We start from the raw sequence: 25,600 nt of genomic DNA, 5'->3' as shown, positions 1-25,600 counted from the left end.
TTTGTTTATTACTTCTGTCGCGTGTCATGAAAAAATGTCATTCTCTTTTAACATCACTGTAAATCGAATAGCTTTTGGCTTTGCGCTGTCCCTCAGACAAAACAAGCAATTTGAAGTTTTTCACGGCAATAAAAGAAAAATAATAATTTTAATGGAATAAAGGGAATTTTAACTTGGCCCAAAAATTTACTTTTCATCTTTTTTGCAAAGCATAAACGTCATGCAAGAAAAAAATTGACTACAAGTATGGCCCATGGTTTGGCATTAAGTGACATTAAATACATTTATTTCATATTACTTACAGTGTGCAGTAAAGCCTACTGTTATTGTATGCTTGTAAAGTGAGAACTATGCATAACCACACAGCTAGGAGCATTTTACAGAGCTTTAAGTGTATCTACGGTTGAGGTCATTGATCCTGAGTAGTGCATCTTGGTTGCGGATGGTCTTGTGGACTGTGATGAGGAAAGGAAAGGCGGACGGCAGCTCAACCCTACGACTCAGCTTCTGATGGCCCCAGTGGAGGCAGTGCAGCCTCTCGGCCAAGTCCCTTCTGCCTGCTCGCTCCAGTCCATCTTGCAGCAGCTTGGTCTTATTGGGCTTGTCCCATGACTTCTCATACCTGTGAATAGAGATGGACATCTGAGAAACATTTTAGACTGAGGAAGAGAAGAGGAGAGAGTCAATGACAGATTTAGTGCAGTGCAGCTGAATGTGTAGAGAGCGAAAACGTCAAAGTCAAAACACAAATGACTTACTAAGCTTAAATTACCTGTTGACAGATAACCATGATGATATCCTTATCTTAGTAATCTTAGAATATTCTTATTAATCTTGCAATAGAGTGACTAAATCTTACCACAACATCAAGTTATTCACATATGCACACAAACTATACCAGCTTTCCAGCATGGTCTTAGCCTGGACACTCTTCTCTGTAGACTTGGTGTGGAATCGCCCAATCTCGGTTCTGTTGAAGCCAAGCTCATATGCCAGAACTGTCCACTCAAAACCAAGCTGGCTGGAAATCTCCTGCAGGGTCTTCAGGTTAATTACAGCATCCTAAAAAAAATATATATATATATATATATATATATCAATGTCTATGATATGTCTTTGCTGATTTTAGATATATGAAAGTGAAAATAAAAACAGATTACACACACCTCTTGGGCTTTGTTGGGCATTATCTCAAATTCCAAAAGATCAACAGTGCAAATCACACTTTTAAATAACCGTCTTCATAAACCTAAATGAACAAAGATACAGAAATATACAGGTATCATATCAGAAAATATATCAGTAATATATCAGTAAGAGCTATATAATAAACATACATTTCAATTCCAAAATTCCAAGTAGCAGTCAGAGGTTGTACTTACTTATCCAAAGGTACAGTATGACAGAAATGAGCATAGTTTGAGTGTTACTGGGGAGATTCATCAACATGCTAATCTGTTAAACATTAGCCACTTTAGCTCCGGGGGTTCCTGTGGAGCTAACAACTGTCAGGATAAACACTTTCACCTGCTGACAGCTGAACAAATGTACCATGCTAAAATTAGAGTGAAGTCCTTTCCAAATTTATACTGTAGAGGGCTCAGCATGGATTATCTGTAAATGGACTGTTTGTATGGAATTGCACCTTTGCAGGATGTGATTCATGATGTTTTGTATTTCTATTGTATTTATACACTATAATTCACTGAGATAGTTTGACTGAAAGATTGCTATTTGCTCCAGAGCCTTAACTTTTGGGTTGTGACTGTCTTAATTGTTTTACACACTTTACAGTCCAATTGTCAAGAGATAAGTTGTCACCTCGAGAAATGTGTATTTGGTTGAGCGTCTTCCTTCATAAAGTTGGACTGTCTAGAGACACTGGTGACCAAAGTTCTGTTTAAGCCAAAATTATAAGTTCACACATTAGATAAAGAAAAAGGCCAACACTTTAGAAATCATTCTTTTTAAATAAACAAATAAATGTCTGACTCGCTTAAAAAGTGAGTAACAGTTGATAATTGGACTTAACAGGTGTGGGAAATACGTTTTCTTGATACTTTAAACCACAGAATGAACTACATTCAAGACAGACAAGGAAAATACAAAACACTTTGAAAGGCTTTTATTCGCTTTAAAAACTCACCTCCCCTTTAAATTCTTGTCATCCATAAAAAGCATCAGGGCTCTATGTGCAATACCATTGGAGCTATTACGTTTATGAAAGAACATTAAAAATATTAGCTCTCATGTAAACGTTAATGAAAACAAGGTGGCCAAAAGATAATGTGTGTATACTCACTTGAACATAACGTCATATTTTACAAAAAAAAAAGAAAAGATTTATTTTAATGTGTTAACCATAATTCTGATCAAAAGTGCTGCAAGGGTGAGCCAATAAATACTACTGACATACGCTACGTTTTACCAGGCACGGGATGAAACAAAAGGTTCACCTTCATATCTGACACCACAGTCTGACAAAAATGAATACTTGCAAAATTCATCATATGAAATCATGAAATCATGAAAAGCGTGTACAAAAGCATGGCCTATTTTTTTCTATGCCTTCAACTGGAGAGAAATTTTCATTCAGCTGAATGAAAGCCTTAACACTCCACAATGACAAATTAAAAAAACAACACATATTAAACAAGATTCGGTCCACAATTAACAGCTGATTATCAGAATATTGCCAGGTTGAGTCATAGTGTGTCAGTCTGTGTTTCAGCAGCTAGTAAGGTCAAGATCCAGCCTGCTGGACCCATACTGTTCTCAGTCACTGCTTCGTCCTTCAGCGAGGAGTAGTGCCTTTTAGAAAGGTTAACAGTCATTCTCTCTTGGGTCACAGCCCAAGACTGGGCCCTCCTGATGGGATTTTTTTTAAATCAGTTGGGTCCCATGCAGTGTTACCCTGTGCACTTCTTCGACATCAGTTTATTTGGGTTCAGTAGCAGCCATCTTTCCAGCTGCCATCTCTCAGGGAGCTCAGGGCAGCCAGGCTCTTTGGAGGGGTCAGCAAACTGCAGATGGAAAAATAAGTCCAATAAGTACCTAAAGCAATCAAATGAAATTAAAAAAAAATGTGCTGTTCCCCCAAGTATCATAAACAGAGTAACTACAGCACCACCCTGAGGACACTTGTTGTATACAAGTACACAGTAGTACACAGTGCCTCATTACTTTCATTCTTGATTAATAACTAGCAATTATTATAACAGCTCAGAACCCCAAAATATGTAATGTAATGGAAGCAAAGCAGCAAATACTCATATGAGAACACGGAGTAAAGGAAATGTTTGGCATTGTTGTTTGAAAAATGACTTAAACAATAAAAAAATAGTGGCTGATTAATTTTCCTTTGATCGAATAAATTAATGAGTAATAATACAGAATGTAATATATATTGACCTTTTAAATAATACAGATTTTAGTCAATGTACAAGAAATGAACATTTAACCCTGAGCATGTTTAACCATTTTATATTAACAGGAAATGATACAATAATGATGCAATGTTAGACGTCAATCAAACTGCAATTTAGAATACCAATTAAACTTGACAAAGACACAGAAAATGTTTTTTCAAAAAGTTAATTATTCTTGTACGGTTAACGTAAGGTAAGGTTTCCTGTAGCTGAAGAAGCTACAAGTATTACATTGTGGGATGGCACACATAAAAATCAGTTTTTGTTTTAGTACTCCAACTATTTCGAGTGTACTCTATTTTGCCAAAACTTGCTTTAAATTTGAATGTAGTTTGGATTTTGGACACAACTCGTAGCCCAGGTTCAAAATCACGCTTGAAAGGCTTTACAGCACAGACTGAGATGTGTCAAATGGATCTGGACTCAGTCTATCTGTCCTCACCTGCGTGTGGGCTGCGTGATTTTGCTGGCACGCGGAACCCCACTTGTTCCTATAAAGGAGGCTGGGCGAGGAAGGGAGCTGCGAGGAACAGATGACTGGTTGCCACTGGCTTTTAGGGGCTGCGGTACCAAAGTGCTGCTGGGTTTGAGGGGCTGAGGCAGCGCAGCACTGCTGGGGATGGAGTGTAGGCTGACAGAGGAGGACAGGGAGGTGGGGCCCTGCTGCACGGTAGGGCTCACATAGGCGGTGGCTTTAAGTGGGTGTCGGGGAGTAGTGGGGAAGTTCCCCACACTATGGACCCGCTGACTGAGCTGCCCTGGGGAAGGAACTGGAACACGGCAAGAGAACAGTTTCACATCAGTGATGGAATTGCAATACCTTAAAGTTTAAACATTATGGCTTCAGAAAACAGGGTCTTACATTCACTCAGAAATAAAAATGAGCTGATTTATTCTTTAAGAAAAGAGTCTTACTAGAGGACTGGAGTCGTGCAAGCCCATTGGATGAGTCAAAGCTCTGGCTGCTCCGGAGAGAGGATATCAATGGCAAGGAGGAGGGACCGTGGGAGGGTGGGTTGACAGGGGAAGCCAGGCATGAAATACTGGGAACACTGGGCATGCTGGGAGCTCGGATCAGGTTGGGCATGCTTCTCCGTAGCTTGTCTATGTAACCATATAAATAAACCGGATCAGGTATTGCAGGTGCTTAACCTTTTCAGCAAAGACATAACCCTACATATAACCTCCTCCAAGGTTTCATTGTTACAGTTTAGTTTTTTGTACAAATGAATTAAAAAAGACATGTTAAGATGTTAAAATGTACTGGTTACCTTTGGACAGAGCCAGGCTAGCTGTTTCCTTCTGTTTCAAGCCTGGAGGCTAAGATAAGCTAACCTACCATGAGCTAACTAGCTGCTGGTGGTGGCTTCATATTTACTGTACTGGACATCAGAGTGGTATCAACCTTCTCATATAACTCTCTGCAAGTTTTGAAAACTATTCCTATTTGTTTTGACTTAATTAGACTCAAAAATGCATGGCATGTGAGTGCCCTAATAGAAAGGAAAAAAGTCAAATCAGTCATGCAGTGCAGTCATTTCATGCAACTGATAGAACAGAGTCGCTTTTTAAATCCTTCTTGGCACATACAGAAGTTGTTTGGTAAGAAATAACAGATGTCTTGACTGTGGGTAATTCTATCAAAGATGCTTTCAGTCTGAATTTGAATATTCATATTCATTTCATTAAACAGGACTGAACCCATGTAATTATATCATTATTTATAAGAATATTTAGTGATCTCACAATTTCCAGTGGACAAGGAGTTTACTGAACACTCACCTGTGCTATTCCTGTAAGCTGTGTGTGTTTCTGTGGTCAGGCTGGAGGGCCCAGAGTACTGGGAGAGTCCGCTGAGTGAAAACTGAGGGGTGGCTGAGCTGCGTCTGCAGTCCCGTATACTAGAAAAGGTGTGAGAGTGGGGCAGGCTGCCCCGCTGCATAGACCCTGTGCGAAACAATCGAGGCTGGGGAGGAGGGAGCTGGTCATAGCCCTCGTCCTCCTCATCCTCCTCATCCAGATCCATCTCACTGCGCCTGAGGGAGTGTAAGGAGAAGCTGGAGCAGCGACGGCTGGCTGTGGCTGAGGTAGAGGCGTAATCCTGTCGGAGACCTACAGGGTGACAGATCAGGGCTTTTATTTGCGGAAAACATGAACCTGAGCCTCATACAATACATGATATATTTCATTCGGGAGCGTCCTCTCATCCATTATTCAGTTACTCAATCCAGACCAGATGCTTACAGGAAAGTTTCTTCCTGAAATCTCCTGCATAATTTAACAGCAAGGCAACACATCAAGACATTACTGCAAACTGAAGTTCAACTGTTCAGAGGGTCAAACATTTATCTTAGCTTTAGCCACAGTCCAAACATTTTAATTTAGAGGCAAATGTGAATTTGCTAAATTCAAGATGCACACAAAGTGAGGTCAAAACCTCACGGAAAAGTACTGAAAATCTCTTAAATCACAGTCACAAACACTGTTTTGGAGTGGTTGGCGTAAAAAAATGCCAATTTGTCAGCTGTAAAAGAGGCTTTCACTCGGCAACCACAGAGTCTCAATCAGAGGGCACTGATTAAAAAAAAATTGCAACATTGCTGTTAGGAGGAGCAAGGAATCAAACCACCAACTGCACATTAAATTATCTGATTTGGGAAAATGCAACAATTTTAATCAAATGCTGACAAACAGCATTTTCAAAAAGAAAACAAGAAAATCATGCATATTTAATAGACATAGTGTGGGCATATACATGACCTGTACCTATAGCAGTATTTGCAGCTGTGATTTATTAACTTCAAACTTCATGTCCTTTCTCATTCAGGGTGTATTTTGTTTTCCGCTGTAGTGCCCACAAGACATTCAGATAGTTGACTCACTCTCCTCCTGAAGTCGTGCCATGACCTCCACATCTGTCATGTCCTGCAGTTTGTAGCTCATCGAGATGGAGTCATCCTCCAACTCTGACACACCTGTCTCACTGTCCAGGGAAGACTGGGGGCTGATTGCTGCATGCCGGCGTCCCACATCTAAAAGCACAGGAGAGAGACACATCCATCTCACTTGCTGCAGCCAAGAAAAACGGATTGACCGCAGTGATTTTAACAATATGCACGTGTTACAGGCGCTCGACACACATCCACAACAGATGTGATGTTTAAGTGTGTGCAATCATTGCAGATGAACACTGACTCACAGCACTTGAAAGTGCAGTAATGAATGACAGAGCAGAGAATACATATGGTCAGTGAGGTCTTACTGTGGAGAGTGGAGTTTGATAGGAAGGTGGGCGCCCTGTCACTGAGGCTGCAGCTGGGCCTGAGCGTGAGAGTTGGCTGGAGAAAGGACTGACCTGATGATGGCAAAGGGGCTTGGAAGAATAGAAACACAGCAAAAAAGAGAGAAGACTCAATGGCTGATGATCAGCTGTACAAACAAATCGAAGCCCAATCTGTACTCGTCATTTGTGTTGAGATAAAATATGGATGAACAGGCATAAGGCTTTTTTCCCCCTCTGCTGGAGATTGAGCTTGCTTGTCTCCATCTGTCTGAGGTTATGACCTTATAATCTCATCCTTGGAATTTGCTGTAATCTGATTGTAAACTGCAAGTAACAGGTTGTTTAAGAATCTGGGTTGTGTTTATACAGTGAGCTCCAAAAGTATTTTGGAAAAGACAGATTCTTTTGGCTCCACGTTCCTATTAATTTGGATTTGAAATGGAGTAATCACTGTGAGGCAGAAGAAGACTGCTTTTAATTTGAGCAGTGAAATTAATTCTTTTTAAAGTCTGAGAGACTTTAGGCCAAAATACGATCTAATTAGCCCTCATTTGCACAGAAATTCAGCTATGTCATTAGGATTCACTCTCTTGGGATCGTGTTTATTTGTACAGTATCATGCTGATAAATCTAATATTTTTTTGAAATATTTCAGTCTAGACCAAAGTGGTCGACCATTCAGCAGACTGACATTACCTTCCATAGAATCATACTGCTAATACAATCCAAACTTCAAAAAGTTGATAAAACAGAATGACATTTTAATACTACAAATGACAACCAGGAAATAATCCTGCCGTTATTAAAATGACTAAAAAGATCAATCTGCTCTCATGAAATAGATGAGTTTTTGTTCCATTAAATAATTTCATTTAAAAATCAGCTTTTATTTCTCTTGCAAAGGTCACCTCAATGAAACAGTGCATTCAATTTGACGTATTAAGCCAACAGAGAGCCATCCTAAGAATTACAAATTACAGTCAATTTTCTTAAGGCCACCCTAATTAAGCCACAAAACAGATCAGAGTGTGTTGTTGATCAAAATAAGCCCATTAGAAGTTAGTGGCTCTTGTGTGTTTGGCAGGAGTTAAATGCATATGCAGTATACGTCTGTGTTACCTGGAGACTCGGTTAGTGCAGTAGATTTGGTGTAAGGCAGGACGGGGCAGCTGAGGGCGGAGAGCCCCTCTATGCAGCTATATGGACGGACGGAGGAGACTCCACGTCTCCGCTTAGCTAGACACATGAAGGACATGTTAGTATAATTGCTTTGCCATATAACACACACATTCACTGACACTCCCACACACATACAGTGCATCGATTATATCGTAGCTCACTCTGGCCAAATGTTAATCTGCTTTTTCCAGATCAGTATTGATGCTTTAAATGATTGGACAGAAGAGGTTCACACAGTAAGATGAGGTTTATCTTTCCACTGCAGCTTATTGGGCTAAACTACAGATTTTTTTTAAGGGGATCTTAGGATAAGCAGGGATTCTGCATGTAGGCTACATCACATTCCCAAAATCAGAATTAGATGTACTATGGTCTACTTTGGGGCAAATACGTTACATTTGTACTGTTTAAATCTGATTTGTCATGCTGTATTAATTTCATGGTAAAACACTGTCATAACGTTGGACAACCCATTGACTTTTGTGTGTCAGGTTTTGTCTGTCAGCTCAGTGTCCTTTTTAATTGCTTATTAACAATCTGTAAAGGCTTAGAAAATGAAAATTAGTTACAGCTTATAAACTGCTAATAAAATATGCCTTATTATTCTTTTTTATTAATGCTGATTGGCGGTGAATAAATTTGGCTCGAAACGACATGACTGACACCAGATAACATGTTGTAAGTCCGTAAACACTGAGTTCAGCCGCACTGATTGGTAGTCAGAGAGGCACACACCTGACAGAGTGGAGCATTTAACATTCCTGACACAATTAGGCTCAAACGCTCCTGGATAAAACTAGTATTCACAGCAAGCTACACAAACAACGGCCACTGGAGCTCAGAGACAAGGATGTATTCATGACCCAGAGAAGGAGAGCCAACCTTCACTGAATACAGCTTTAGAAACACAGAAGGACCTTGAACCATACACATGCACGCACTAATGAACATCCAAACAAACACAAACAAATATGCGTTACTGAACCACAGTTTGGACACAACAGATCGTCCACTGATCACAGTAAACTCTTCAGATACAAGCACATTGACGCAGTATGAGTGCATGCAACAGTATTCTCTGCGCAGGCTGTTTGAACAGTGAGTGCTGCCTCAAAAACCTAGTTAATGTAAGCACGGTTTCTATGGCAACCATATCCCTGTGCATGGCTGTAGAAACCGTGAAGTACCAAATCTAAAACTGGGTCCAGCAGCAAATGGCATTCAGCAGCACACTGGTATGATATGTGTGTTTCCCATTATACATATCATAGCCTGTAGAGACATCCAACTAAAACCAAAGTGGGTTCACCTTCAACATCTCATGTGACTGCATCGATACAGCAGTGACAGATTTGTTCAATGTGGATGAATCAAAGACTCGAACGCCACAGAGCAGAAAACCTGTTTATGTGACAGTTTTATCACATAAACAGAGAGCTTAATAGGTGTGAAATGTTTTAGATGTCAGTAATTTTTTTTAAATGAAATGCTGTTACTTGCTGGTTTTATGGTAACGATGATAACAAAATCCACCTACAAGCAACTAAAAAGCTACCAAAACCAAAGTGTAAAGACAACAATGTACCGGGCGCCATCAGTGACCTCCGGGACTCTCAGTTGGTTGCCTGCCAGGATGGTGGTTTCCCCCTGTCTCTGGTCTTTATGCTAAGCTAAGCTCATCTAACTCATCTTAAGTCTAGGAAAGAAAGCAAATAAGCATAGTTCCTAAAATGTATTCCTTCAATATCTCAAAAACATGAATTTGAATTTAATTGTGCTTTTTCAACATTTGCTTAAAAAAAAGCTAAGATGGGAAATGTTTTTTTCTTTCTATCAGGACAGGAGTGCAGCAAATCCCTTAAATCAATCTTAACTGTTCTGTGGCAACACCGAGAAGTGTGAACTGGAGTTCTTCCAACCACCACAGAAGTGATCGCACCGTGGAAAGTTGGCTGCAGTACTTTAAGGCCCATAAATTTAAAGAGAGTAAGTTAAGTGGTCAAATGGTTAGAAACAATTGAGTTGTGTGCAGAGAAATGCTTCCACAGCTCAGAAACTGATGTTGAAATCCTGCTGCACGTGGAGGCATTTTGTTGGTGAAGTGTGTCACAGCTTACGATCACATGTCAGCAGCCAGAGACACACATGTCCAGATGCGGCCACAGATGAAAGCCGTTAATCTGAGTGATAAACACACCGTACCTTGGTCCAGTCTGTGACAGAGGGTCATCTTGGCCAGCTCCACCTCGGGCCCCGGGTGGTCCAGTACCTGCCTGCACCACTGGAGAGGGCTGAGGATGTTCTCACTCTGCAGCTTGGCTTTAGGACTCACATACAGCCTGGGAACCACATCAAAACTCACAGCTTAGTTATGACACCTTTACAGCATAGCCCATTTTGTTACTGTACAGAGAGAACTGAAGTCTGTTAAGCCACTATACCGTATATCTTAGAGCTCTGGAGGGATGCCTTTTACAGTGGCAATATTTCTCAGATGGGAAGCCCAGGTAGGTAAGGCGACTTTATAACAAAATGCAAACCCATGACTGTAAAGGGATTGGTTTTCATAAAATCCAAATGTCAATACATCATAAAAGTTCAAAATTCCCACACGGAGCAATTGCCATTTTACTGGCAACAACATAAACTCTACAACCAAACCAAACAGTAAAGAATGGTGACAGCTTCATTCAGTGCTGTGATGTACCGGATGAGAGTGTGTGTTTGTTGTTTGTGTTTGTTACCTTTTCTCATTGTAGGTGATAGAAAATTGTAAGGCTGAAACAATTAGTCAAATAGTATATTAGACAATAAACCACATTAATCAGAAACAGTCTTTCAGGATTTGCTTCTTCATTGTTGTGATAGTATATGGGAAATTTGGGGTGTTTGGACTGTTGGTTGGATAATTATAATAGGAAATTTTCACGACATTTTGTACAACTAAAGATGAACCAATGAATTGAGAAAGACTACTGAAAATGACCGTTTGTTGCAGCTCTTGATACCTGTGCTTTGACCAGACCAAAACGTGAAGAAATCAAACTGGTCACCTCAGGATCCTGACCACTGAATAAAGGAGGGTAAAACAAGCTATCATATTCAGACTTTGATATAATGATAAAGACTATAAAATAAATCAATAATCCAAACATTGAGGTGTGAGTGTGTTCCACTGGAGTGTCTGATTGCGAAAGATAAACTAAACTGGGTTGTTAAAAATAATATATAAAAAAAGATGTGTCATCTCTGCGTCCAAGTAGATGAACCACGAAAGAAAAACATTTTATTCAGCAACTAGGCCATGGTGTCAGTTAGTTAAGTTAAACGGAGTGAGGATATACACGTTGGGTGAATGGTGGATGGCATCAGGGCTGCCTTCAGCTGTGTGCTCCATTTTCCACATCATCACATCAGATACATAAAGCTGGAAACGGTTCAGTAGTCAGCATGTCAGTGTGTGAGCTACCTAAGTCAGCAGATACAGCGCTTCAAAGTAGTTCAGCCTGGGGCGGAAGGCTGCACACAAAGCCGAGCTGTTTGATCACAGGCTGAAGGGGGGCTCATTGTTTCTAATTTCATCCCGCTGCTGTCTTACTCTGAATAGATGCAGCGTGCACAGTGCATTCTGGGATGCTCAAAGCTTGGGTCAAATCTGTTTTTGTTCTTTTTCTCTCCTCTTGTAAGAAGTCTCTGTGCTGGCCAGCGTCTGCAAGTCTATCCCACCAGGAGGTGAATCAATAGTGCAATCAATAAGAGAGTACACGGCAGGGTTAGAATACACATGTCACAAAACCGTGGCTGGTAGACAATCATGTGGCCTGTGAAGCACCTATCAGGGTCAAAAAACACAAGGGACGCTTTTTTTTTTTAGCTGCAAATTCACCTACGGCTGCAATAAAGTGGTTGACATAAATGGAGCAGTTACCAGCTATCGGGCTCTCCGACAGGGAGCACGGCGTTGAGGTCCAAAATATCAACCTCATCCAAAACAGTTGTGGCTCCAGCGGCGCCACTGTCCTCCCCGGGGGCGTCAGGAGACACCGAGCTCGGCTGAAAATAAGCGAAAGGCTCCTCCGTTGAACCTCGGGGTCCGGGGACACACGGAGGCGACTGCGTCGGACTCGAAATGCCATATTTGCAGGAGAAATTGTCACTCGGACACGACGTACCGCCGTGCAGACACGACAACGACGTCTGGAGATGAGGGCCGATGGAGCAATTGTTTACAGCGTTCGCTCTAGTCCGCAATTGTTCGTTTTGCTTTTCCAGTTTTCGAACCAGTTCCTGAAGCTTTAACACCTCCAGCTCCGCGTTGGTGATTTTATTGTTGCCATTGACGTCTGCCATCATCTGAGGGCTCAACACCTCTGCTTCCATTTGGTAAAAAGCACATTGAGAGGGGCGAAATGCACGGCCTGCCTGCTGAGAGTCCCGTTCAGTTCAGAGAGGGTGTCCACAGTCCCACCGTTTGAGGCTACTACACACTCGCTCTCTCACGGACACACACTGATGCTGCTGCTGCTGCTGCTGCTGGGATGACTGCACAGCCTCCATCTCATTGGTCAGCAGCTTACAGTTCAACTCCCATCACACCACTGCTGAGGAAGTGTTTATTATGGACGCTCTCTTGAAAGCTCACACAGAGAGAATTTGCATCTCTTTGACTTTTCCACAGTTTAGTAGTAACAACAACAACAGTAATAATGATTCTTATCCCATAAGTAGGTGCCCCCCCCCCCACCCCAGACACCGATGAAAATGTATTGCCTGCTACATTTTTCTGAAATAAAAGCCTGAATGTTATTTTAAAGGCTTAGATACCATCAGGAATACATTTCTGGTGGAGCAAAATCAAGTCATTTGTTTCGTTTATCTAAGTAGCCAAAAATTAAGTCAAACACGTGTGAAAAAATGCTCTAATCAGCTTATACAATATCTGTCATGTATTATTTTTTATGATGTAAATTTCCCCAGGAGCCAGTTGTGTTAGCTAACTGTAATTTAAAGTTTGATCTTTTGTTTTTTTATCACAGAGGTGTATGTGTTACACTTATATGTTCTCACCTTTGTCTGATTATTGTGCGTTACAGATGTGACTCTGGCTATGTCTGCATTGAACAGGTCATGTATACGAACGTTTTCAGAAAATCTGGGACAAGGAAGAACACAAGGTTTCACATTTCAGACTGTCTTAGGGAGTAAAGTCATTATGAATCCTGAAAGTTATGGTTATGTTTTGTACGTCAGTTGCTTTCATGTTTGGTCCGCGCTTGTTGTGGAGTCACAAAAATAAATATAAAATAACAAAGCATGGACGAATTAAGGAACAGTTTTTAGTATTGCGTCACTTTCTCTATTGCATACACACGGCATGTTCAGACCTATAAAGCTGATACAGAGCTGGACTCAAAGTTGTTGTTTTTTTTTGTTCAAGTACTGCTAAAGTTTACCATGCAAAGATAAAGTACTGGTTAAGATCACCATTGTTCATATAGTCACAAATAATTAAAGAGTAAATAATGATATCAACAAATAAAAGGGGCAACTAAACACAAAAGGACACATTTTTAGCAATTCTTTCAGATCAAGATATAATCAGTGCCTTTATTGCACAAACAAAAAGCCCCCGGCCCTAAATATTACAATATCTCTATCACGTTACACACAAAAGTCCCCCTGAAGGCTACAAAAGAATATCAGAAATGCTTTTTGAGATTTGTGAAAGGGGTAAGGCATAGAGAGACAGCAATATCACGTCAACAGCACAGTCACAACGAGCTCTAATAGTGTGTTACTAAAACTTATATTTGTAATGTAACTAATAATGTAACACATTTGTCATCTTTCAAAACACCCAGACAAAGCTTTGTCAGCTTGTAAAAACATTAGTACAGTTGGACCCATGTCACCCAAAACACAATGATAAACAGTAAGACATTTTTGTCCTTAATGACATGCCTACGCCTCCAGTTCAGGTTTGGAGAAAACTCAGCGTCTCCACTTTTCTGCGGCGGGGAGGAAAAAAAAAACTTTAATTTTCACATTTTTTCAGCAAACAACATAAATAAATGCATATTATATTATACACATAATTTTTTTCTTACCTCTGGTGACTTCAAAACAGTTCTCACAGTACACCATCTGTTTGTAGACCCACAGACTGTCCCCAGCTTTCATATGACCCAGGGTGCTGTTACACATCTCACACTGCCAAACACGAGCAAACAGTTGCATGAGAGAAGAGACACACACACACACACACAGAGGTCATCTACACAGTAAGTGATAACATTTCGTCTCCAAACACTGGCTAAATACATTTAAACAACAATCCAAATTTGAGGTACTCGTACTTTATTTTCCTATAATAGTTAATTCTATTTCCTTATTTTCCTGAAGGAAAAGGTTGTGCCTTTTGCTCCACTATATCTTACAGGTGCAGTTACTTGTTTGCAGAACAAAGCTCTGAACATCCACACATGCAAACACACTGCTGGATTAGACTTCAAGTCAGGGAATAAGTCTATGCACTAAAAATAATTTCAGCTTTGACATGTCACAGCAGGTGGAGCTCAGGTGTAAAACATTAACATGAATAACGGCTGAGTTCCATTTAGCTGCTTTAGTTTAAGGGTCCAGCTCCCAAATTTGCAGAATATATGTGATAATTTCTTGTCAAGATAATTTCAATAATTGACATGACTGGGAATCGTACATGGATATGAAAATGTCCTGTGGGACATTTGCAAGCAAGCAATGTGAGTGAAACATGACGCTGCCACCATTTGCCATCGGTGTGTGAGCACTGGTGACAGATCACTTTTTTGAAATGGGCCCCTGCTTTGTGTATGCTGACTCACTGTGCTGCTTTCATGACTTAGAGAGACACTGAGTCATCTTTATTGTTATTAGTAACACCTGCGTTTTACTGACTGATGCAAGTCAAGGTATCTGCTGTGAAAAAGGCCAGTGGGGTATGCTGTCCCACTCCCATTAAGTGAAGGGTCTAATTAAGCAGCATAAGTGCTAACACCTGTGTGGTTGGATTTTGGTCTTGCAGAGGCTTTGAGATTTTTTTATACAAAATATATGATCGTTTTTTTTAAAAACATGTTGTATTATTGCTGATTAAAGTATTTGCTCTACAGCACCTTGATCAGCTACAACATTAAAATCCTACCTACACTTTAATGCAGTAGAAACGAGTCATTTATATACTTCTGTAATTGTGATAGTTTTACTTTAGTAATATTTTGTATTATCTCACTGTAACAGAGTATTTTACAGTGAGATATTGCCCCTTTTACTTGAGTAAACCATCCAAATACATCTTCTTACACTGCTTGTTGCTGTACTTTTACGGATGGAGAGACTAAACTAATCTGCTCACTTTAAAGCAGGAAGCGTGACAGTTGATCCTCATGTCACCCAGGACCATCTTGGCATCTCCGGTGAAAGGCTTTCGGCAGTAGGTGCACAGGTCCTTCTCAAGCACTGTCCTGTATGGAACAGAAGGCGATTATAATAGCCCTTACTCCACACTGTATGGGTGAATATGAAAATATAGGAAGATATTATTAAGTGGACCTTGAGGTAACACAAGGGATGCTAGCAGGATAACTTTAGGGATTACCATGACTATTTGGTGAATCCCAGTAACTGTAGTCATCCCTTAACATCCCAGAACACCTTCATTGGATCAACATGTCAGTTTGTCAAGCACGTTTGGCATATGACTAAAAAATGGCCTAATTGATGACATCCCCATGAGCCTCATGAGTATTTTTCTGTTTTGTACTAACATGCTTAGTTTTGATAGTGAACACTGTAAACATACCTGCCTAGCACCAGCATGTTGGCTTTGTCGTACTAAGCATGTTTGCAAGCTCAGTTTGTTTCAGAGCTGCTGCTGTGACTGTCAAATCTTTTTTTCTCTGTTTTTTTGTAAACTACTTTTTTCAAAGTTCAACCAAGAACGCTGTCACCTTTTCCATACCTTTCAGGGGATGCGTACACACTCTTCGTGGAGGACTTGGAGTAGACTGGATCTTTCAGAGTGTCATCCGACCAGCTGTGAGAGTTACACAGTTATCAGTTTGTACAAGTGACAGAGTTTTTTATTACTTTCATATAATGTTTATGTCATTGAATACCTCCTCCTGTATGATGATGATGTGGAGTAGGAAGTGGGGCTTGTGACACTGCTGTACTCATAACTACACAAAGACAAAATGAATCACAGATCACATGTGAGATTTAGAATATTTTATAATTCACTATATACTTTTGGAGAATGAAAGAAAAATCATAATGTAGGGTTTGCTCTACTTCCTATCTGTAGTCTGATCTGGAGTAAGAGGTTTTACACTCACTGCAGTAGTCTGCAGACAGACAGAGACAGAGACAGGGACAGAGACAGAGACAGCCCTGGAAGAGGTGTGTGTTTGAGTGTAAAAGATGTTCATAAATGATTACCTGGGCTTGCTGCTGATGGTGTAGGAGGTGGTGCGGGTTGGACTATCATCAGTGTATGAGCTGTAGCTGTGGATCAAAGAGGAACAGGCATGAGTTGGAAGTGGTAGCCACTGGATACTTATATATACATTCATTTGAATGTTTATAATGAGATTATAATTCAGGTATCACAAACACTACTTATGTTATATCAGTTGTCTCGATAAAACTTGATAATTTGCCACTAAATATTTGTAAAATGACATTCCCATCAGCAGTAGTCAGCCATAGCTGTAGTCTGCTTTGCATTATTGCTGAGTAGCAAATGTTAGAATGCTAACACACACTATTCTAAACATTAAATAAGATAAGATAAGAACTTTATTGATCCTGTAGGAAAATGTTGAAGTGTTATACCTGCTTAACATCAGCATGTTAGATTGTTAGCTAAAGTACCGTGTCACAGCACTGCACGGCTTTAGACACCAAATATTTGTTGATGACCAAGAAAATAGTAAAGACAGAAATACCTCGATCTCTAAAATAAGGCTGCTAGTGTACACAGAAAAACATAAATGCTACATACATTTAGTTGATGAAAAAAAGGATTTGTGAATAATAGATCATTTAGTCAGAGACTTCCCTTTATAAAATGATATCATTGTTATTTTGTGTTATTTACAAGGCTTAAATCTTCTTTTAGTAACAAATAAAAACGCTCCCGATTAGCAAGTATTTTTGTATGTATGTATTTATATATGTACATTACATTTTTTTGACAACTACATAATACTCATCACATTACTGGCAATTAGGGAGTAGTTTACAGAAAATCACACGCATGTAATCTAACAGACGTATATTCTTTGTAATAGATGAAACACAATTTGAAGTTTACCACATAGTAATCAGCAGGTTTACCTGATGGTTCTGGTGGTGGAGGATGGCGATGAGAGAGTTGGGCTTTCTCCTCTAAATGGGACAAAAGACGATGTCAGAAAAAACTGGGACAAGTGTACTGTGTGTATAAAGAACAACTGCACAATCTCAGCCATTTGTTTCCAGCACTCACCCTATGCTGCTCTCCACTATCTCTCTCCTTCTGATGCTGGTGCTGTGGAGACAGTGACAATGTGATGTTTGACTGACAGGATAATTAGATGATTGTGTATTAAAAAAATATTCACTGAGACATCTCACCTGATGGGTGAAGAGAGATTAGATGTAATGGATTTAGGCAGGAGGGTGTCATACAGATCATCCTCAGCACTGTAAAGATATTGAACATGTGGCAATTATTAGTGCCATCCTCCTTAAGAGTATATTTATTAGAAAAATGACTGAAGATGGTTTATCTTACGTAGATGACGTCTTTGTTGTGGTTGTAGTTTTAATACCATCTCTGGAAAAAAACAGAAAAAACATTTCAGTTTAACTGTCTGTTATTTAATGTCACTGTGTAAAAGTCATCCTGCAGTAACTCACCCGTCAGGACTGCTTTTCACTGTCACAGTCTCAGTGAAGACAGTTGTTTTGCTGTAAACAAGAAAATATACCTTGTTACAGTATAGAATTACCGATTGCCTGGCATCATTATCAATAATATTAATTTTCGAGGCTTGATGAACATAATTTCACCTGTTATCCTTGACAGATGAGGGGATGAGAGTGTCATAGAGTTTGTCCTCCGCACTGCAGAGACATACAGTTTAACACGTGAGACATAGATTTAAGTCTATGGATGTACTGAACTGAGTAATGGTGCTTATGAAGTCAGTTTTTATTTTCCAGGGCAACCATTCTGTTATTTCTTCTTTCAAAGTTGCATAATCTTGCTAAAATGCAAAAAAGAAACCAATAGGGGTAGGATAATATTATTTAGGATGTCATTATTATATCGCTACATTGTTGTCCTAGCTGACGCTGAAGGGGACACCAGGCACTGTAAGACCACACTATGCACACACACACGCACACACACACACACACAACAATCACACACCTACAGGCCATCTGGACTTCCAAATAGTCTTTATGCCTCTAGAGATGTTGAGGAAAATTCATTATGTAAGTGTTCAATGAGACTGTAAAATATAAACAATAAGCTTAGTGAAGTCATAGTTTTAAAGTATAAGACCAACATTAATTTATATTTTCCTTTTCACGTACAGTTCCCATGAAACCAACAATGTGTTAACCTCTCAGTTAGCAGCACCCTGTCTGTGGCACTCAGCCCCAAGCCCATTGTTTCCTACTGAAGATATAAATGTTCATATGATTTCATTTATTTTAAAAGGGTTCAGTATTTTCATTAATGAGCTGGTTATTGTAGTTTTTAGCAAACATTACTCAAACAATTTTAATTCAAATTTTATATATATATAACACATTTGCTGGCAGCTATTTTCTAACAAGCAGTTGATGCTCTTCTGTGTAGATATTTATGGCAGCAGGATGAAAATAACCACAATTCCCATGCTCCTTGACAATATACAGTCTCTACAGTGAAACTCACTTAGTGTCAGCGCTGCTTTTCACTGTCACAGTCTCGGTAGTGGAGACAGTTGTTTTGCTGTAAAGATATAATGCCTTATTATAGAATACAAATACTGATTACCTGGTGTTATATGAATATAATTAATTTTCTAGGCTTGATGAATGAAAGTATCACCTGTCTGTCTCGTCACCCTTGATGGACGAGGGGATGAGTGAGTCATAAAGTTTGTCCTCAGCACTGCAAAGACATACAGTTTAAATTGTAGGTGATGTAAAGGTTAGAGGTAAACTTTACTGTAATTTAATCACAATTTTTTAATAATACAGCAACATCTTACTCTTTATTGGTGGTAACAGTTTGCTCTGTCACTTTGGTTGTTCTGGTAGGTGAGTAGGTTGTGTATTGTGGCCTGTATGAAAATCAAAGAAATGTTTATTGGATCAATAAAGCCTCAGTATTCCAGTTCTGTAACAACACAGTGTGCTCAGATCTTTTTCTCCCATTACTGTCTACTGTACTGTATTGTCCTCTTGTCACATTTCCTATATTACCTATATTGGCAGCGTTTGATTTAATTTAAATTCATTTAAACTGCCATGCGCCCAGAAAGACAAATTTATCCAATATTTTATGAAAAATAAACATTAATTACAGAAGAGTTTTAAAAAAGAATAGATGCTAATAATACTCTTGTAAAGTACAAGTACCTCAAAATTGTTATTCAGTACTTGAGTAAATGTACTTAGTTTATAGCACTGGCCGGTGGTATAAACTAGGTACATTTTGCTGATAATACTTCTGCAAATTTTTTAAAATTTTGAAGGCAGGACTGTTTTTGTAATGGAGTATTTTTACACTGTTCTACTCTTACCAGGATCTGAGTAATGAGTATTAATACATTTTTACCCTTTGCTTGAAGACTTGACCCGCTCATTGAATGTCTGGGTGGTAGGAGATCTGCAAGAAAACTCAGGAGTCATTGAACTGATGCAGACTCAGTGTGTGATTCGATGGTACATATTAAATCTGTAATACTCTCTACCTAAGAGTCTGGGAGGTTTTGATGGTGGTGTCAGTAGTTCCATCCTTGGTCACAGCAGTGGTTGTAGTGCTAAAAAAGGATTGATACAAATCAAATTTACAAAATACTTATGAAAAATTGCATATTAACCTTGTTGTGTCTCTGTTGTTTTCTGCATTTTGTTTCACAGATTGGAACTTTACATACCTCTTGGGAGAATCTGACTTCAGGCTTGAATATGAGCTGCAACAAAGAGGTGAATTATTCAGACAGTTCCTTAAAAAAAGATTTTGTTCATTAGCTGTGCCATTATCAGATTGTACCTTTTGGTGTAGGATGATGTGGTCTTGCTGGAAGGGAGGGTGCTGCCAATAAAAGAGAGGTATTATTCTGGTTTAAGTTACTGAAGGTGTCTTGGACTGGAAATACTGGAGCAAAAATTAACAGGCAAAATTGTTCCAGGTTTGTCCTGTGTGCCTGCCGTGGACAGGACTGTAATACTCAATAAATACTGTACCAACCTGCCTGTCAGCTCATCCTGACTCCCACTGAATCTGCAATGACAAAAATCACAGTCAAATGCTGTCGCAGTGTTCAAGTGTGTGTGTGTTTTTGACAGCTGCGAACATGGCTTTTTATTTAAAAAGTCTAACTAAATTTATAACTATAAAGAGAAGTCAGGTGTTAATAGAAATAATACCTCTTTGTGAGAGCCTGCACAGATGTGGATGTGCGGATTGGTTTGGTAGTGCTAGTCTCTTCAGCTGGACTGCTTGGGCTATATGTAAAAGACATTACAGTAAGTAAAGCTGTTAATGAATTAATTCATTATTTACATCACACTCAGTTACCACAGCAAAACAATAGCTCCTTATTATCATGTCCTTCATTTGTTTTACCTGACAAGGGTTTCACTGGATCTGTAGTGGCTTAGAACAGATTTGGCAAAGTTTGGGTCTCGGCTGAAGAAGGAAAAAAAGGATAAATTAATTACTCACACTCAGAGAGATGACTCAACACTGTGACTTGCAAAAGGAATGCAGAAAGAAACTTTTTTAAAACAAGGATAAACTGAGACATGAGTGTCACACCCAGCAGTTCTGGTATTTTGTAGGTGTGTGACACACTCAGAATTAGGTTTATTGCCAAGTAGGTTTTGAAATACAAGGAACTGGCCTATGTGTTTTGGTGTATAACAATAAAGATAAGCACAGTATTTTACTGTGCTTATCTTGAACCTGAAAAAAGATAAAAAATCGAGTACTGTAAGTCCAGAAGTATAATGGGAAAACCAAAAAAAAAAAAATGCACTATATGTTTGTATATGTAAGTCCATTTGCCACTGTGGAAAATCCAATGTGTGTTTCAATCATTATGTTTACATGACTTACTCGATGGCTTCATCCTCATCATCTGTTTTTCTGATCCAGCTGTTATCTTTCAGGAGAGTGGTGCTCTTGGCTGCAACCACAAGACAGGGAGAACTTGAATGTCTCCAGTTCAGACATTCAAAGCAGTTACACATCTTGTAAGCTAGTAAAAACTTGACTTAATACAATAGAGCCTACAACTTCAATGACCATGTTGTGATCATTTGTTTCCCTTGAATTTTAAAACCTCTACACAATTTTAATCCTTGACATTTGCTTTATTCCTTTTTTAATCATTATTCTCTATTGCACACAAGCCTTTTCAGTGCAGCCTCAAGAGTTTGCACTGTGCAATTGCTGCACATATTTAAAGATTGAAAGTCTTCAAACAAGTGCAGTGAAATCCAAGGTGACATACTACTTTGTGCTTCAAGATTTAGCATGCAATAAATCATGATGATTAGAATTAAAAGTAAAGTAAGAAATAGAGAAAGAAAAACTATCAATATATTAAGTATAATATAAGCAGTATTAAATTGTATGAGCATCATTTGATAGATAAAAACTTTGTGGATTTAGTCTGCCATCAACAGTATAAGAAATCTCATTTCTGTTTAAATATTTGATATTCCCTGATACTTACATGATGTATACCTGCTCATTTTGTAACTTCACCTATAAACGTGAAAAGAGAAACAAGAAGGGAAATCATCACGTAATGAAACTACGCCACATTAGCCACTAGGTGTCACTGTGGGCTGAGACATGATACAGTACAGTTAATGGTCTGTGAAGTTCAAGTTTTACCTGAAATCAGTACTTTTGCAAAGAGGAATCATTGTATTTATCTACAGTACTGTTATATCATGTTTTCTTCTCATTAGTCATGATGTTTGTCACCGTGTCTGAAATATATCAACCCCAGACTCACTGATTAAGCCCTAAACTGGTTTGTCTTGATCTGAAATGACAAGACACACCCACCCTCCATAACACACCTTCTCCAAACACGCCTTTGTCAGCAAAACAGAGGGGTGTACCAGTGACACGCCAGGAGCTATTAATGATAAAGATTGTGCCCTTTCGACTACATGTACATTCCAGCACAAGCACTTCCATATCAGCAACCTTAAGGTAGAAATCACCTGCAAGGTAAATTATCACTGTAAATACGATACAGTGATAATTATATATATGATAATGTAAATACATTTGTCCAGCTATCTGTCCCACAATCTAACTGTCTGATGAGGGCAATTAGTACAAAAACAGTGTGTTCTTGGCTGAGTTTGTCTTCAGTATTTTGGTTTGTGTGGAGCAGTTTGACCTCTCCCTGTAACTGGTGTCTACAGGTAAAGAGCTAAAACAGGATTTGTTTTGAAGCTTTCTGAACCAAAATAAACTAATTTTTGATTGACTAGTATCTTGTTTCTACATATTTCAAGCCTTGTAAAATTGGAAGACTTAATTTTTTCTGTTGAGGATTATAGAGTAAACATTCAAATACCTTCCAGTATAATGTCATGAAGCAGATCAGATCAGTGATCAGATTAGCGATGTTCAGGTAGAAAGTGCTGCTCTAACTGTAAAGGTTAGCAGTTAAATAAATGCAAATCATGAATGTTTGCTAGGCCACATTTGTGTTTTCCAGTCGAGTTCATATTATAATTAATAACTGCAAGCTCTGACATGAAATCCTCGAGCATGTGCGATGTCTGTAGTGAATCATTATATCAGTCAGACTCTCACTTGATTCCTCACAGTAAAGTTACTTAAAAAGTTCTGTAATGAACTCACTGTTTCGTCATTACATAACTTACAATATGTTTCTATGTCTATTATTCCAAGACCATTGTGCCTTAGTGCAAAGCGTCTCAAAGAATATCACACATACAATTACTACATTTCTTTCTAATAATTTTTAAAAAATCTAAGTCTGAAATATCCACAGAAATATTTGCATAAACTTGAAACTGACAAAGGAATCAGAAAAGGATGATACGTACCTCCGAGCTCTGTGACTCACTGGACAGATAATGTAAGCTCTTTCCAAAACTCAAGACAACTGTCTCTTACTCTGCGCTTTACAATCACACCCTTGTCATTCCTTTTGCTTTTAACTTTAAGGGAGGAGATTCCAGGGCCACCCGAGGGTGTGGCTTCAGACAGCAATCAAAGAACGCCCTTTCTGTGTGTCTCGCTTTAGAGTTTTCTCTGTCCGTCACCACCGTTTATGCATTATTAATTGTTCTGCTGTCTGTATGTGGGCTGAGGAAGAAATGGAATTGGGTGGAGTGCTGAAGGACCTGCAGTTCAACTTAGCTGTCAATGAAGTGCAAAGTGGGTGTGGGATTTCGTGCTGCTTTAACCTACAGTAGCCTTGAGTATGGTTTAAGGGAGACGCTTTTAAATAGCTATATCTGAAACATTTCATCTATATTAACTGTGACATAACATAAGTAGAACTACAATAATATACTGATGATGTACTGATCTTTGCTATCAATGTATGACCGACTTACCACACACAGAATTTCACTGCATTATAAATATACAATAACACCCTGTTGACTTTTTATTACCATACATGACATGCTTTGCATTTTACACGTGTACGCCAATAAAAGTACTGATTTTCAGTTTTGGGTTATAGTATTAATTGTCACTCGCTGAGGCCCAATAAAATCCATAATATACAAGATGAGTGCTTAAACTTTTACTGTCATAAGGAAATTTGAACACCAGGATTGCCAGTTAAGTGGCCACTAGTGGCTGACCAGGTCTCCCCACACACAAAAGCACTAAAACTTTGAATAAAACTTCTACTAAACGGAATTTAATAATACTTACAATCATAACAATTAAGACAAAGTCATGTGTAGCACAATCCAAAGGGGAATGACTGTCATAGAATACAGTTAAAACTATCGTCTAAATCATCAGTGCTTATAAAACTTAAGTGACAATCAGACTTGAACTAAAAATGACATCTTGTCTGTGACTTTCAGCTTCATCACTGGCAGTGCCATGATCTGAAGGGTTGAAGGTATGAAAAGTACATAGCATGCAGGGGTGTGACAGCATGATACCATGATGTGAACCCCTCCTAGTTTCAACAAAAGCACGAAAGGAATGTAGACTTCTTTGGGACGATCAAACAACTAGCATCAACAGACCAAGGTTATTTTTTTTAAAAAGAAAGATGTATCTGTATCGGTAGGCACAGCTGAAAGCCACATTTTAAAGGGAACAAGTCATATAAATTAACTTTAAAGGTACACTATGCAGACTTTGTTTGCTGCTGTTTGTAAACACATCATTCAAAGATGCAGCGAGCAAAAAAGATAGCACACACTTACCCACAATCATCACCTTCCACCACTGTGTGGGTATGTATGTAGCCTGTATAGCAGTATATTGTAGTGTTTGATTTAAAACTGTTCATTTATAATTCTTTTTATTTTTGAAACTGTTTTGCGCACTTTTGCTTTTTGCACTGTAGTCTGTTCTTGTGAGGAGCCATGACAAGTGAATTTCCCCGCTGTAGGATCTATAAAGTTCATCTTATTTTATCTTGATGATTGAGTCTCATGCCCAGTCTGTCCAAGCAGAAGCAGAGCAGGGTCTCTGCAGATACAGATGCTGACACAAACTTCTGGGTCAAAAGTGATGAGTGGGAGGGATTATTTGGTATGAGTCGGTAGATTTTTTTTTTTTGTAAAATCCTGCATAGTCAACAGCTAATCCAAGTTTAGCATTTTGGTATAGTTGCCATTAAGACACTTCTGGAAACTCCTAAGATGAATTCATGCAGTCAGTAATAATATCCTGCCCTCTTTATGGATGCATAAGTACAAGGAAATAACCAACACTGGGTGGCGATAGAGCTTTAATGATGCAAATGACAATAGTGGTTGTGCAACTCTATTAAAATAAATAAATATAACGAAGAAATAAATGTCCCGATCATTTTTACACTCAAATTAGTCAAAGCAGCAGAAATGAATGGAACCTGTTCTCGTCTGGTGACTAAAAGTAGTCAGGATGCAAGTTGAGCTTTAGAAATAATGCATGTTTTATTTTCTCAGAGAAATAAAAAAAACGACATAATACTTTACTTTTGAACATCATTCCTTCTGGATTGAAACTCAACAAAAAGTGACTGTGTCACGACAACTGATGACACTGACACACTTTCAGAACATTGCAACGCCCTCTCTAGACGTTTTCCTCACAAACCAGTTCCTGGGTGTGTGTATACAAACTAATTCAGAAGATGCTTGTGACATTCTCGCCTGACCTATGGGATCATCTTGGCTTCGATATCTCACCCTACTTACATTTGTCCTGACAGGACAAAGCTGA

At 39.0% G+C, this 25,600-nt stretch overlaps 3 protein-coding genes across 4 annotated transcripts; all 3 read right to left on the bottom strand.

Moving 5' to 3' along the window:
• Nucleotides 1-11: 11 nt before the first annotated feature.
• wu:fc50b12 (uncharacterized protein LOC103911624 homolog) lies at nucleotides 12-1,490 on the bottom strand. Of its 2 annotated transcripts, none has more exons than XM_046404196.1 (4): nucleotides 1,383-1,490; nucleotides 1,167-1,249; nucleotides 860-1,062; nucleotides 12-622 (listed from the first exon to the last, which is right to left on the bottom strand). In XM_046404196.1, exons 2-4 carry the CDS (start codon nucleotides 1,185-1,187, stop codon nucleotides 388-390), a joined length of 459 nt encoding a protein of 152 aa, XP_046260152.1. In that variant the 5' UTR covers nucleotides 1,188-1,249; nucleotides 1,383-1,490; the 3' UTR covers nucleotides 12-387. The 2 variants fall into 2 exon arrangements, with proteins under 2 accessions (XP_046260152.1, XP_046260153.1); XM_046404197.1 differs by having other exon boundaries at nucleotides 899-1,062.
• A 620-nt stretch (nucleotides 1,491-2,110) lies between these two features.
• slain1a (SLAIN motif family, member 1a) lies at nucleotides 2,111-12,552 on the bottom strand. The gene is made up of 9 exons (XM_046404674.1): nucleotides 11,819-12,552; nucleotides 10,093-10,229; nucleotides 7,831-7,947; nucleotides 6,691-6,801; nucleotides 6,311-6,460; nucleotides 5,211-5,540; nucleotides 4,344-4,532; nucleotides 3,871-4,198; nucleotides 2,111-3,023 (listed from the first exon to the last, which is right to left on the bottom strand). Exons 1-9 carry the CDS (start codon nucleotides 12,268-12,270, stop codon nucleotides 2,948-2,950), a joined length of 1,890 nt encoding a protein of 629 aa, XP_046260630.1. The 5' UTR covers nucleotides 12,271-12,552; the 3' UTR covers nucleotides 2,111-2,947.
• Nucleotides 12,553-12,894: 342 nt separating this feature from the next.
• Nucleotides 12,895-23,380, bottom strand: scel (sciellin). Its single transcript, XM_046404675.1, has 25 exons — nucleotides 23,242-23,380; nucleotides 21,879-21,910; nucleotides 21,257-21,326; nucleotides 20,765-20,827; nucleotides 20,566-20,643; nucleotides 20,387-20,419; nucleotides 20,189-20,230; nucleotides 20,073-20,108; nucleotides 19,887-19,955; nucleotides 19,751-19,801; nucleotides 19,182-19,253; nucleotides 19,019-19,081; nucleotides 18,863-18,919; nucleotides 17,986-18,039; nucleotides 17,833-17,883; nucleotides 17,708-17,749; nucleotides 17,548-17,616; nucleotides 17,420-17,461; nucleotides 17,269-17,319; nucleotides 16,369-16,434; nucleotides 16,047-16,109; nucleotides 15,890-15,964; nucleotides 15,284-15,392; nucleotides 13,998-14,100; nucleotides 12,895-13,898 (listed from the first exon to the last, which is right to left on the bottom strand). The coding sequence occupies exons 2-25, from the start codon at nucleotides 21,895-21,897 to the stop codon at nucleotides 13,882-13,884; spliced, it is 1,395 nt and encodes a 464-aa protein (XP_046260631.1). The 5' UTR covers nucleotides 21,898-21,910; nucleotides 23,242-23,380; the 3' UTR covers nucleotides 12,895-13,881.
• Nucleotides 23,381-25,600: the final 2,220 nt, after the last annotated feature.

This window comes from Scatophagus argus, chromosome 11, assembly GCF_020382885.2.
Source record: "Scatophagus argus isolate fScaArg1 chromosome 11, fScaArg1.pri, whole genome shotgun sequence".
Lineage (NCBI taxonomy): Eukaryota > Metazoa > Chordata > Actinopteri > Scatophagidae > Scatophagus > Scatophagus argus.
The sequence above is the reverse complement of the archived record's forward strand: the minus strand, read 5'-3'. Positions and strand labels throughout refer to the sequence as shown.

Bases quoted from the DNA above. Each gene is read 5' to 3' on its own strand.
- wu:fc50b12 (XM_046404196.1), bottom strand. From the start codon at position 1,187: ATGCCCAACAAAGCCCAAGAG. The intron at 1,063-1,166 runs GTGTGTGTAATC...TATTTTTTTTAG, and splicing joins TGCCCAACAAAGCCCAAGAG to GATGCTGTAATTAACCTGAA. The intron at 623-859 runs GTAAGATTTAGT...CTCTATTCACAG, and splicing joins GTGAATAACTTGATGTTGTG to GTATGAGAAGTCATGGGACA.
- slain1a (XM_046404674.1), bottom strand. From the start codon at position 12,270: ATGGAAGCAGAGGTGTTGAGCCCTCAGATGATGGCAGACGTCAATGGC. The intron at 6,802-7,830 runs GTAACACAGACG...TATTCTTCCAAG, and splicing joins TGCACTAACCGAGTCTCCAG to CCCCTTTGCCATCATCAGGT. The intron at 3,024-3,870 runs GTGAGGACAGAT...TTCCATCTGCAG, and splicing joins ATCACGCAGCCCACACGCAG to TTTGCTGACCCCTCCAAAGA.
- scel (XM_046404675.1), bottom strand. The intron at 19,802-19,886 runs GTAGAGAGTATT...GTTTTCTTGCAG, and splicing joins AAAACCTCCCAGACTCTTAG to ATCTCCTACCACCCAGACAT. The intron at 14,101-15,283 runs GTGAGCAGATTA...CGTGTTTGGCAG, and splicing joins GTCACGCTTCCTGCTTTAAA to TGTGAGATGTGTAACAGCAC.